The 14,168-nt window shown below is 37.8% G+C and overlaps 1 protein-coding gene across 1 annotated transcript in view; it reads left to right on the top strand.

The window, feature by feature from the left end:
- The window catches only part of CDK6 (cyclin dependent kinase 6), a 240,859-nt gene that overhangs the window by 214,913 nt on the left and 11,778 nt on the right, over window positions 1-14,168 (top strand). The window contains exons 6-7 of the mRNA XM_003252459.2: window positions 7,781-7,831; window positions 12,685-12,820. Coding sequence (XP_003252507.1) covers window positions 7,781-7,831; window positions 12,685-12,820 — 187 coding nt within the window. The remainder of the gene's footprint in view (window positions 1-7,780; window positions 7,832-12,684; window positions 12,821-14,168) is intronic.

Genomic DNA, 14,168 nt, shown 5'->3' with positions numbered 1-14,168 from the left:
TATAAAGTCTTTACCCTTGCAAATTATAGCTTCCTGAGTTTGACTCAGATTTATTTTCCTGGTTCTAAAACTTTCAGTTGCAAAGTTATTCAGTACTTGCTAGTCACCTAACTTCATGGTTAGAGTGAGAATTAAAATGCAATAATGCATTAGGAATCCAGCCCTTAGAAAGTGCTAAATACATCATCGTTTCTGTCCCAGCCTTAAGCATCCCCCTGAACAGTGTGATTGGAGAGCAAGAGATAAGGGAGGCTTTGGAAGGGAAATAAATAAATAAATAAATCATGTAATTTGGCGAGAAAAAAATATCAAAAAGTGTATAAAATGAAGAGTTGGATCCTAATCACAGAAAGACAAATCACATTTGTTGCTGCTATAGTGGACAAGAATGTGCCAGCCCAGCTTTTTAATTTTAAAATTATGGAAGATATATTCATTAATATGAGGAAGGACGTGTTACTGACTAAATGTTTGTGTCCCTCCCAAAATTCTTACATTGAAGCCCTAACCCCCAATGTGATGCTATTTGGAGATGGGGCTTTTGGGAGATTATTAGGGTTAAATGAGGTCATGAGGATGGGGCTCCCATGATTGGATTAGTGCCATTATAAGAAGAGACACCAAAGAGCATACCCTCTCTCTAGCCACGTGAGTACATAGCAAGAAGGCAGGTACAAGCCAGGAAGAGGAATCTTACCAGAACCCTAAATTGTTGAGTTACCATGCTGGCACCCTGATCTCAGGCTTTCTACCCTCCAGAACCACAAAAAAATTAATTTCTGTTGTTTAAGCCACCCAGTTTGCAGTACTCTGTTATTGCAGCCTGAGCAGACTAAGGCAGGGAGAGATGACACCGGGAGAATAGAAATGAAATTATTTGAATATTTAAGAGAAATAACTATTTATTGGAAATGGGAGATACCCATTCAATTTTTGTCATAGTGATTAGAAATGACTTCATCTCAATGACCGCTTAGTCTTACTTTAGTCATATGTAAAATTGACTCAGTAAATATATTAATTTATGAGTTTTGTAATGTTTCAGGAATCTGTAGTAGTTTGGTGAGTTCTAGTTTAATTTTAATCCTCAATTTTGAGTTGAAAAATGGTAGGGTTTGTCTCTCTGCTCTCCCTCTCTTTCTTTCTCTCTGTCTCTCTCTCTAGAGGAAGTTACTCATAGTCCAGTAAATATGAGCCCTCTGTGGATAAATAAATTATTCACATCTGGTAACAAGGAAAAATTAATTCAGCTATTTATTTTTAAGGAAATTACCAGACTCATAGTCCCTCCTATGGACAGTGATGCCAGCACACTCTCTAACTTGTGTTAGAGACACAAGTCTTTCCTGTAAGTGGCACCTCCCTTCCCTGGCAGAGGTTTTTTCCTATCAGTCTCGGTCTCTGTGATGGAACTTCGTCTCAGATTCTTCTTTCTGCCACGGTCTTTCCTTCTCATTACTTGGGCTTTAAATTGTTTTTTTCCGTGCTCTTTCTCACCAGCCCTTCTCCCTTTCTGGACCGGTTTTACTTCAAGTGTGTCTTTCCCCTCCCCACTCTCCTTAATCCTATACTGTTTTGCCTTTGCTACACTTTTTCTCAACACTTCTCTTTCTTTGTCTTCCAAGGAGACCATCCCTAGCCTGCATACCTGGCTGAAGCAAGCACTGGAGGGCAAAGTTCCTATCCTGCTTGCCTCTTGCTGCTTCTGTGAAGGTTTTCGCAAGGTTTTGGATATAGGAGAATAATTGTCAGCCAGCCCCAGTTTTTAAATACACGTTATTTGCAGGCAGATATTGTCTGGTGCCACAGGCAGATTAAAGCATAAGCAGATACAACAGTATAAATCGGATTTGGAGTTGGCTCTTGGTATGTATACATCTAATCATATATATATATATCTCTGCAGATACACCTGCTTGCACTTGAATTCCCAGAGATGAACCAAGGAAGTGAATTTTGAGACAGGAGGAGCTGAAGTTGAAGGAAAGAAGGAACAGAAAGCCTTCTTGCAGGGGGGAGCAATAACCACTCAGCATGTATTAATTGAGTTCCAATTATAGCCAAACTGGGCAGTAAATTAAATACTCTGAATACAGAATCAAGTGAGGGTTGGCCCTGTCCTCAGAGAACTTCCAGTTTGTGTGTAGAGATCAACAGGTAAACGAATATAATAGAGTGCCTTAGCATTAAAGTAGGGAATGAAGAGGTTAGGTGAACAGATCATATACATGCAGTATATGGCAAGAGGCAATGTTGTCGGGTTTTTTCCTTCTGATTTTAAAACTAACACTCATAAAACGCGGTATAGAAAAGTAGAAAAATGCAGAAAACAAATCATTCATCATCTCACCATCCAAAGTGAAGCATAAGATAATAGTTTCATACCAGTGCCTTTTTTTTTGCATGCATAGGTATTTTTGGTTTATTATTTAACCCTAATCTGATAAATCAGGTGTTTGGAAAGATTCAGATCATAACAATAGATTATCAAAACTTGTGGAGCACATGTCTCCAGACACGTACTTGATTGAATATATGGTAAAATGTTTGTCACTATACTTTAATACCATGTGCTTAAAGCCTTTCATATACGTAGACCTAACAGTTTTCCTAGCAGTTTTTTTTTTTATTTATTTTTGTGTGTATGTGGGTGGGTTCCAAATTCTTAGCAGTTTTTTTACCCTCTTCCTGAATCTGTAATGTCTGCTTGGAAATATAATTTCCTAACCACCTTTTTTAACAGCTCTATCAAAATATAATTGATATAACCACACAATTCACCAATATAAATAGTACAATTCAGTGTTTTTTTTCAGTTTAGCGTATTCAGAGTTGTACCACTATCACCACAATCGATTTTAGAACATTTTTATCTCCCCAAAAAGAAACGCCATACCCATTGGCAGTCTGTCTTAGTCAGCTTGGGCTGCTAACAAAATACCATGAACTGGATTGGCTTATAAACAACAAAAAGTTCTTCCTCGCAGTTCTAGAGGCTGGGAAGTCCAAGGTCAGAGCCAGTATCTGGAGAGGGTTCATTTCCTCATTCATTGATGATCGTCATCTTGCTGTGTCTTCATATGGTGAAAGGGACAAGGGAGCCTTCCAGGGTCTCTCTTATGAGGGCACTAATCCCTTTTATGACATAATTACCTCCCAAAAGCCCCAGTTCCTAATGCCATCACCTTAGGGATTAGGATTTCAACACAGGAAATTTTCAGGGGCACAGACCTTCAGTCTATATACAGTCAGTTCCCTCAAATCCCCTAGTCCCAGGCAACCACCAGTCTACTTTCTGATCCTGTAAATTTACATTGTCTATATAAATGGAATCGTATTATGTGTGGTCGTTTGTGACTGGCTTCTTTTACTGAGCATAATGGTTTCAAGGGTCCTCCATGTTGTCTCAGTATATCATTCTTTTTATGACTCAATGATATTCCATTGTAAGTCCATACCACATTCTGTTTATCCATTTATCAGTTGATGGACGTTAAGATTGTTTCCACTTTTTGGCTATTATGAATAATGCTGCTATGAACATTATTCATGTACAAGTTTTTATGTGGACCTGTATGTTAATGCTTTTGGGTATATACATAGGTATGCCTAACTACCTTTTTTGCATATTATTCATTCTCAAATTTCAGTGAAATGTTTTATATAATTTTATTATACAAGGAAAATATTTAAAACTAAATCAGTTACCTTCTAGTCTCTCCCCACCACCTCCATCTATCTCATTCTGCCAGACTTTACTAATAATATAATAGAAACTTAAAATCATGCTTCTCCTTTCAAGTCATGTTCAGACTTCCGTCAAGTTCTGATCATCTTCTTCCAAATGTCTTTACATCTCTAGCCATTTCCTTGTCCCACCTAGTTGAGACCCTTGTCTTCTTACTTGTACACTGACTTCCCAGTTGACCTCCTTGGCTTGGTTTCCATCCCTTCTTATTGACTCAGTAAACCCCTGCCAAATTAGTCTTTCTAAAACACTCTTTCTGTATTGCTGTTCATTGAAGTCAGACAGATCAGCTTAGCCACTTACTCATCTGTGTTTCCTTAGATGTTACTTTACTTCCCATCTGTAAAAGTAAGTTAATCAAACCACTTCCTAACATTCTATTAAGATGGAATGATTACCGCAACTTCTGTCTCCCACTGGTAAAATGAGGTAAACTTCTATTCGGTGATTCTGCATTTGTATATCTTGTCTCCTTGTCTCCTGTTATTAATGTATAAATACATATTATATGTATATCATATGACTATTACATTATATGTATATTACATACATTATAATTATATACTTTAAAATATAATCTATATTTTTTATATATGTATTTTTTAGTATTTCCCAGCACCAATTACAGCCATATGTACTTAGTGGGTAATCAGTCAATTAGTGTGTACTAAGTAGATCAGTTAATTGATTTTCTGCTTAATCCAGTTATTTGAATAGGTGGTAATTGTAAGGTGATAACTTAACAATTTTAACTTAACTGATAACAACTCTAGAATAGAATGTGGTAATGAGTATAAAATAATAGATATTCTCCAGTAATTTTTTTTGAAAGATCACTTTATGAACATGGAAAATTCTTCCACTAATCAAGAAAAATAGCCGTCAAAGCATAGCTTCAGGTCAAATACAGGTTACAAAGGTGTTCTATAGGTTAACCCATGACTTCCTTGTCTTTTGAGTACAATAAAAGTATTGTAACTAAATGAAATCTTTCATCCCGTTATGCGTGAATCATTTCCTTTCTATAGCAGACATACCAGTATACACTTCTCATCTGTTAAAAAACATACCCAACTTCTAAATGTTGTTTGCCACTGTTACTGAGATTACAAATGATATCTGTGCATTTTTGAGTTGTTTTTTTAAAAAGGCATATAATCTGAAACTTAGTCCCCTTGGTAATTTGACCTGAGAAAATTTATCTCACTGATAGACTTAAATACTTGGTGAGGTTTTTTTTTTTTTTTTTTTTTGCAAAACTGCATACAGGAAGTGATATTGCCAATTCAGAATTAATTAATCCTTATTGAAAAATGTGGCATTCATCCTTTAGAAAATTCTTTTCTTGATAAAGTTGTAAGAGCTGTAACATGTAAGCAATATTTAGTGACCCCAGAGGAAAGACTGTTAGACTTAAATGTGACTTGGACCTCACCACATGGTGGCAAATGGTTCCTTCCTTTCTAGTTCACTATGTGAAATACTTTACGTGATTATCTGGGTATAATATTGGCCAGGAATAAGAGAGATGTTTGTGTGTGTGTGTGTGTGTGTGTGTGTGTGTGTGTGTGTGTGTGTGTTTAGTTACCACCTAATTGTAACTCTGCTATAACCTGGGCATTCTAGTAGATGAGATATATTCATAATCTCACTTAGTTGATCCTGTGAGGTAAGTATCATTATTTCCATTTTACAAATGAAGCAACTAAGTCAAAGAAATTAAGAGACTTTCCTAAGATCATATAGGAAGAAACAGCTAAATAGAGATTCACTCCCAGGACAGTCCATTGCCAAACAGACCCTTTCCCCAGTCAAAAAAAAATCTTGAAAAATCAACATGTTAACTAAAAAGAAATAAAAGGAGAGGGGAATATTGTGCCCTTAATTAAGTCATGTAACATCTCCAGTACTCAGTTTCCTCATCTGAAAATAGGGATGATTATACTACTACATTTCTCCTGGAATTTTTGTGAGAATCAAGTGAGATTATGTTTAGGGCACTTGGCACTAGGCCAGATACAACATTCATGCTCAATAAATTATAGTTGTTAAGATTCCATTTTTTGCCTTTTTTTGGAAGTTTTAGAAAAAAACTTGGACTTCTCACCTTGTCATCTTTTAAGACCTGTCAAGATGTCTTTTAGAGCCCAACTTCGTGATTCTTTATGAATTTGGCTGCATTAGTGATATGCAGGTGGCTTATATTAGTTTTATAGGACTGCCGCAACAAAATACCAGACTGGATTGCTTAAATAACAAAAGCTTATTTTCTCACAGTTCTGGAGGCTGGAAGTCCAAGATGAAGGTGTCAGCAGGTTTGGTTTCTTCTGAGGGCTCTCTTTTAGGCTTACCTTCTCATGGTTCTCACATGTTTATTTCTCTGTGTGCATGTGCACCCCTGATGTCTCTTTGTGTCCAAATGGCTTCTTCTTACAAGGAAAACAGTCAGATTTGATTAGGGCCCACCCTATCTTATTTTAATTACTTATTTAAAGGCTCTATCTCCAAATACAGTTAAATTCGGAGATCTTGGGAGTTGGGCTTCAACATGAATTTGGGGGGGGGAAATTCAGCCTATCACCTTGCCATAAGTAAATTCTTTTCCACTGCATTTGGAAATAATTATTTTCAGGAATAGTAACATGAATAGAAAGTATGGTTGAGAAACGTTAAGGTGTGTTCTAACCACTGAAATGCTATGACTGCAGGATTCTCCATATATGGCCGTATATAGTGAGTTCATTTATTGTGCACAGAAAATATTTAAGAGGTCAAGTTTAAGGCTCTATAATTTGATATATAATATAAAAAGAGATATGATACCTGATAATAGACCACAAATATTGTAATACATTAATGTTGAAAATTACCTGTTTATGGCGTTTGTTGAGGAAGGAATCAGGGAATGTTTATTTGTGTACCATAGGTGTATGCAAAATCAAATAAAATGTTTAGTAACTGCATCTGTCAGAGTAAAGCTCTATGGCGGGATTTATAGGGAAACGTAGAGAAGTCTCCTCCCTCAAGGGGCTACTTGATCTTCTTGGGGAAATGCCAGAAATGTCACAAAATGACCTTTTTTAATTGCCAGTTAAATGCTCAACATAGACAAGGAAGGCTGTGTGTTCGAAGCAGACACAATTGCCTCTAAAGCCCAGAGTTAAGATTTAGAACTTGTAATGGTTAGCTGCCATAATATTGGGAGGAAGAAAAGTGGTATAATTAGAAAAATAGACCCAGAGGTGGTTCACTGCAGCATTGAGGACAAATGAAAGGAGAGAAGGCCAGGCGCGGTGGCTCACGCCTGTAATCCCTGCACTTTGGGAGGCCGAGGCGGGCGGATCACGAGGTCAGGAGATCGAGACCGTCCTGGCTAACACGGTGAAACCCCGTCTCTACTAAAAAATACAAAAAATTAGCCGGGCACGGTGGCGGGCGCCTGTAGTCCCAGCTACTCGGGAGGCTGAGGCAGGAGAATGGTGTGAACCCAGGAGGCAGAGCTTGCAGTGAGCCGAGATCGCACCACTGCACTCTGGCCTGGGTGAAAGAGCAAGACTCCGTCTCAAAAAAAAAAAAAAAAAAAAAAAAAAAGAAATGAGAGAGACCCATGAAGAAGTACTTTGATAGCAGAGTAGTATGGAAAAAGTGCTCTGAGAAATATCAAAGAATCCTACCTATTCATGATTCGAGACTAGGATGGTGGTATGTTCCACCTTATCACGAAGTTAAGCAGATCTTTGAAACCTGGAACTGAATTTGACGGTAGCACTGTTGTTAGAATGACTGCAAACAGAATGCCCGTGATTGTAAAACATGGAATTCATCTACCACCAGGTATTCATGAGAGATCCTAACCCATACGTGAAATGCAGGGAAAACCTTCACTTACCAAAGGAAAAATGTCTCCATTTTTTTACTTCTTCCCAAACTATAAAGAATATTTTGCTTCCTGTGAAACAATGATAATGGCAAATATGATTGAAATGTAATCTGAGAACATTTCTTATTTAAAATGTGTCTTTATTCTTTTAGGCCTCTTTTTCGTGGAAGTTCAGATGTTGATCAACTAGGAAAAATCTTGGAGTAAGTAATAACTATAATTTTACACCAGTGTCCATAGCATTAAAACATTTACAGTGACTTTCCTCTGACATGCATATCATGTGTTTATCTCTTGTCTTTCTTACTTCAAGCAGCTGCTGCAGACAGTGTTACTATTTGTGTGGTGAGTGGAGACATGGTAGAAGTGCCATTTTATGCAGAGCCCTAACTGCTCTGCTCTGGAAGCTTGTATGTTGCTTGTGTGGATCTTTTTGCTGCTCCTCTTTCTTCGTGTGGCTGAGCTCCAGTTCTTTAGTTCAAATACATTTTCTGCTTGTGATCATTTCAAAAGCACCCACCATCAGAGATGGGACGCCTGGTGATCAAGTACCCATCCTTGTCCAGTGAGCTTCCTGTCCCCATTGAGTATCCTTGGTCACCCCGGTTGGTTCTGCATTGTTTTGTTTTGTTTTCCTGGGCGAAGGATGGTATGCTACGCATCTCGTTTTCCTTTGGAGCACCAAAATAGAAAATGAGAACCCTAAGTCTTTGGCAAAATAACTCTGCAACTTCGAGAAAGTCATTTAAAACACCTCGTGAAGGGCTTACACGGTGCCTGGCACATAGTAAGCACTTTAAAAAGTTATCTATTACTGTTATTATTAGAGTTAATCATTAATTATTTAACCTTTTAGTTCCTTAACTTCATCTGAGAAATGAAACTCTGACTTAAATTCTCTATAAGATCCTTTCTTGTGCTCAAATTCTTTGGTTTCAGTTACATCGCTCATTGACGATTTACATAGTTTCATTCATGTCTGCATGTTCATGCATGTATGCATTCATGTTTCTAGAATGTAACTGGGGCACTTCTTCTCACAAAGCATGCAGTGTGGCCTCCTTTTTTGGGTTTTTGTGTTTGAAAGGCCCATCCGAATTGGAGTGGAGTAGGAAAAAAGTGGGAGTTCTAGACCAAAAATAGCCCTGATCTTTGGTCTGTGACATTTTATAGGAATCCCAGTGATTTTTATGAAATTCGAAGTCTGTAAGACTGCAAAAAAAAAAAAAAAACCACTCCTAAAGAACAGATTTTCATATCAGCACTGTCTACTCAAGCATGACTACTTAAAACAGTTAATAAAACTGGAACCTGATTTTGTTCTTCTAGTGACTGGAAGCAGCTAGACTTCTGTTAATGCCAGTGCTACTGCTGAGTCAGAACATAGTAGCTTTAAGGCCTGAATAACATTTGCTAGTTTTTTATGCCTGGGGGCTTCCTGGGTCCAGGGCAGCTGATGCTACTGCTCCTACTGCTGACCACGCTGTACAGTGGATAAATTCAACACAAAGCCTTCATGTTACCCCTACTTCTGAATGGCAAGTTCTTTAATCACTCAATGATGAACTCCCATCTATTTTTCCCCATGACTGTTGAATATATTTTGTGTGCATGTGATCATAAAGAGGAAACTAGGGAAAGCAGACATACTGATGACCTTCTGTTAAAAGGAAAGAGAATCTTGACTGAAGTCAGCTTGCCAGGACTTGAAGGCCATCACCTTCTTTCCCTTATTTATACTACCTGACAGTTGTGTCTACCTCCAGCACTGATGTCTGCAATCTTGTTAACATTGTTAGTGCCCACTTAGTACATGAGGCCGGTGAAATGGACCAGAAGGAATATTTGACCGGCATGTTTGACCTGCTTCCAAAGAAAAGCCAGTTCTACTTTTGGCAAAGTCCTGGCAATCGTAGGTTGCCAACAGCAAAGAAGCTGTAGAGTTCTATGGTTTGTGCCTTTAGATTTTACTTTGTGGTTTCTGCCATTGTTTCATCAAAATTATGTTCTGTTTCCTCTGAATGCATTACCTTGCCAGAGAAGAGGGACAATGCTGCACCCTAGTGTCACTGCTGAAGTACTTGAAAAAATATTTCTGTCTCCGCCATCACTGCCATTTATAGATTTTGTGCCCTGTTGGGCTTGCCAGTATAAATGTCAACTTTTAAGGCTTATATTCAGCTGTCCAAATAGTGGAATTAAATGCAAGCATTTTTTTAATGGACCTATCAGAATTTCACAACACATGTATGGGCCATAAAAGTTCATTCTGGACATGAAACCAAATTTTTTTTAAGGAAAGCCATATTCACATACTCCTTTTTATTTTTTTCTTTGGAGACAAGGTCTTGCCCTGTTATCCAGGCTGGAGTACAGTGGTGCGATCTTGACTCTCTGAAGCCTTGGCCTCCCGAGCTCAAGTAATCCTCCTATCTAAGCCTCCCAAGTGGCTGGGACTACAGGCACAGGATACCACAACCAGCTAATTTTTATATTTTTTATAGAGACGGAGTTTCACCATGTTGCCCAGGCTGGTCTTGAACTCCTGGGGTCAAGTGGTCTGCTTGTCTCGGCCTTCCAAACTGCTGGGATTACAGCCACCCCACCTGGCCCATGTTCACATACTCTTAAAGGGAAAAACATTTCTGTGTTTAGGAAGATTTAAGCCTTCAAGTAATAGCAAGTATTAAAAGTGAAACAATAGTTTTAGCCTGTGACATCTTAGAGCATTTTTAAGAATGATGTCATAGCTAAATGGAAATAAAATATTGGAACAGAGAGAACGGAACTCACTCTGGACTCTGTGACTGAGCTCGCTATCTGTGACTTTGGCAGTTCATTTTATTCCTCATTCTCAATTTCCCCATCTATGAAATGAGACTAATAACACCTGACTTATATGTCTTAGGAAATTGTTACAGGAATCAGAAGAGGTGATGACTTAAAGTTTTATATATATAAATTGTTATATGTTTGTTTAAAATTTTATATGAAATTATATAGTTATTTGTATATGTACACATATACAAACAGAGATGTGCTGTTTCTCTGAAGGCTTTTGGCATTCAGTTGATCATATACTTGCAAGATTTAATTAGATATAGATACATTCAAAGCCACAAATAAAAAGATTTTAAATATTTCTAGGAGTTATTAATATAATCAATTTCTAGCTGACTGGTGAATATACACAAAAATATTGATACACATAGACCTGAAAACTAAAAAGGAATGACAGGACATTTTTAAAGCTCTCTAACAAGCATTCTTCATTCCCTCCTCTGCCCTGTCCCATTGTATCCAGACACTTACACGTGCATTTCTTTTCATAATTAATAGTGGTATTTTTGGTTTTTTTCTTTTTACTTCTATTGTAGGCTGTACTATTGAACAAATCTATATATTGCTCATTGTCATTTCTATTTATTGCTTCTAGTAAATATGTCCATGAATCTGTCTTTGCCTCAATAATGTAGCTCTCTCAGTATGGCTGATAGAGGCAGAATTACAGTGTCTTCCCCAGACACCCAGGCAGAGAAGCCGTGATGACAGGGGTATCTTCCCAGCTAAAGTCTATGGCTTGGGCTCTGTGTAGGTGAGGGAAGGGGAAATAAAGTGCTACAGATATTGAGACCTGTACCACATCTTCCTGAAATCTGAAAGTACATTCATAAGAACATCTCTTCCTGGGCCTTAGTCCCAACAAGTATAGGCCAAGCAGAAGACCCTAAAGTGGGCCAGCACAATTTCTAACTGTAGTTAAAATTATTTGTTCCAGTATTTGAATAGCTATGTACCCCGTCCACTAAACTATGATTTTATTTTTGGTTCAGAGTTATATAGTCTGTGTGAGAAAGAAGTCCCTGGATCCTCTGATTTTCTCTGTTCAAACCTACTTACGACCTATATGTAAACTATAAATAATATCTATACAATGTATAAGTTATGTAAGTCCATTGACCCATTAATTTTTTAAAGAATCTTAAGTTATACATAGATATAAGCAGTTCATATTTTAAGTGTGGTAGTGATGTATTTCCTATGCATCTTGGATTAATAACTTTCTAATTATAATAATAGTCGGCAATGTATTGATTGATATTGACTGTGTGTGATGTATATCAGGTGCTGTGCTATGATATATAAATTTATAAATTATATAAATTATAAATTTATATATTACTATAAATTTAAATAAAGTATAACTGATCCTCATTACAACTGTAAGTTATTATCATTGTATACATAAAGACACTAAGGGTCATAGATGTTAAGTAATTTATCCTTACCTGCCAGTAAGTGGCAAGTGCAGGATTTGAACCCAAATCTGCCTATTTGCAAAGCCTGTGCTTATTATCACTTGCTGTTCTTTCCACATTTCTGATCCCAGAATGGTTTTCAGGGGAAATATAAATAATAGTCTTTTAATTTACTGTTTGCTCACTTTGGAATACCACAGACTTCCTTTTATAAAATCATGTTTGTATAATGCAGGACTAACACATGTTTTAGCCTCATTTTTCCTTCTGATTCTAATGTATATATTTAATATTTAGGGAATTACTCTTTAACCAAAAATGCAACCAAATTGATATGTTAATAAACCATGTTGGATGAGCATCATAAAATCATGTCAATACTGGGGTGTTTGATCAAAACACAAAAAGCATTCTTGGACATAAAGGAAGATATATACCAGTATGGGTCTCCTCTGAATACAATAAGTCCTACTTTGTCACTAAGTCAGAGCTTACTGCCTGGTAATATATTTTCTATTTCTACATCATCCCTTACATTTAGTGTCTGCTACCAGAGCAATCTCTTATTTCCTCCCACTGAATTTTACAATTCTTCTGTGAGATTACCCTCTACCCCATGACCACCATATTGCAGTAGGACAGAGATAAACAGAGACCCTGCCAGTCATAAAGTGAAGGTCTCCTGGGACTCTGTCCCCCATGTCTCCCCCTTAGATTTTGCCTTTCTCTGGAAATTGATGAGAAAACAGCTTCTGCATAGTAGCTAATGCTTATGTCCATGTGTGGTTCTTTTGTAGCGTAATTGGACTCCCAGGAGAAGATGACTGGCCTAGAGATGTTGCCCTTCCCAGGCAGGCTTTTCATTCAAAATCTGCCCAACCAATTGAGAAGTTTGTAACAGATATCGATGAACTAGGCAAAGACTTACTTCTGGTAAGTTTTTCTGATGTCAAGCTCATCTGCACTGTGCCAGTGAGACACCTGCCCTGCCCAGACTGGGTGGCGGGCACAAATATCAGTTCAGAAGCTGCTATAGGCATCACATGCCACAGCCACATGGGGCAGGAGGCAACAGTCCCTCCAGAGGTTTCATTTTCACAGTTGTAGCAGCTGGTGGCTTTTGATTCTGGAATGTCTTTCTGATCCACATTTTTTTAAATCTGCCATCTTTGAATGTTTATTTCAATGCAGCTTTAGAAGCCTCTCAGTTCACTTTGACATATATTTCTTTAGAAGTAAATATTATGTTTCCTTTCTTACAGTTTCATGCTACTTTAAGTAATTTGTCATTTTAATGTGCCTTTTCTTAAACATCCACAACTTTGGGGAGATGTTTTTCCAAAAGAACTATATAGCAATACTTCTTCTAGTTGCTGATTTATTTAATAAGTATTTAGTGTGCCAGGGACATATAAACTACCTCACTGAAAATAAGGACTTCTGTGCTCTGAGACTCATAATACTCGACCATATACATAATTTCCTATACTTGGAGGCCAGAACAATAGGTAGAAAATGTACCTGCTGGGCTGTTCTTAATGTCTGAAACCCAATGTAATGAGTGTCTCCTTTACCTCCTGAATTAACAGCCTTTGAGATCTGCTTCTGCCTGTGGGTGAAGCACAGGTCTTCTCCATGTGTCTCATGCTGGGGCCCATGCCAGAAAGGCAGCAGCTCCCTGGGGTGTGTCTTTCTCATGATAGAAGGTATCGATGCTCCAGAAGGGCAAGCAGAAATATACAATGCCCCTGAAGGTCCATACTTGGAAAAAGTACCCGCCACTCTGCCCATGTTCCATTGGCCAAAGCAAGTTCCATGCCTAAGGCCAACTTGAATGGAGGAAAGAATGCTCCCCCTACGGTGAGAGGGGAGAGAAAAGAGGGAATATGTACTAAAAGTTGTCCAATCTACCATAGTATCCAACTCTTGACTAAGTTGTGATTCCAAAAGCTCATTTTATAAGTAAACTATTTGGCAATTAAATTTTCTTGCAGAAACAATATTATTAACACAAGGTTTTTTAATTAACCCTCAACCTGGCAACCTTGTTCCTGAAGTAGAGCAATAATAGAACTTAAACACCTTTTTTTAACCATGTTTCTATAGGACAAAATGTATTAAGACTTCCAACTTGAGATTCTCCCGCACCCCCACATTTGGCTAAGGCGTTCTCCTTCTCTCCGCCCTCTTCCCAGCTTTAAGCCATCAGTGTAGCTGTGAGGAAAGGGCTTCCTCTCACATAATCCTCTAGAGACATGTCTCTGTATCGTGAGTGTATTCC

The sequence above is a fragment of the Nomascus leucogenys genome, chromosome 11, assembly GCF_006542625.1.
Source record: "Nomascus leucogenys isolate Asia chromosome 11, Asia_NLE_v1, whole genome shotgun sequence".
Lineage (NCBI taxonomy): Eukaryota > Metazoa > Chordata > Mammalia > Primates > Hylobatidae > Nomascus > Nomascus leucogenys.
This window is presented reverse-complemented; position numbering and strand designations above follow the sequence as displayed.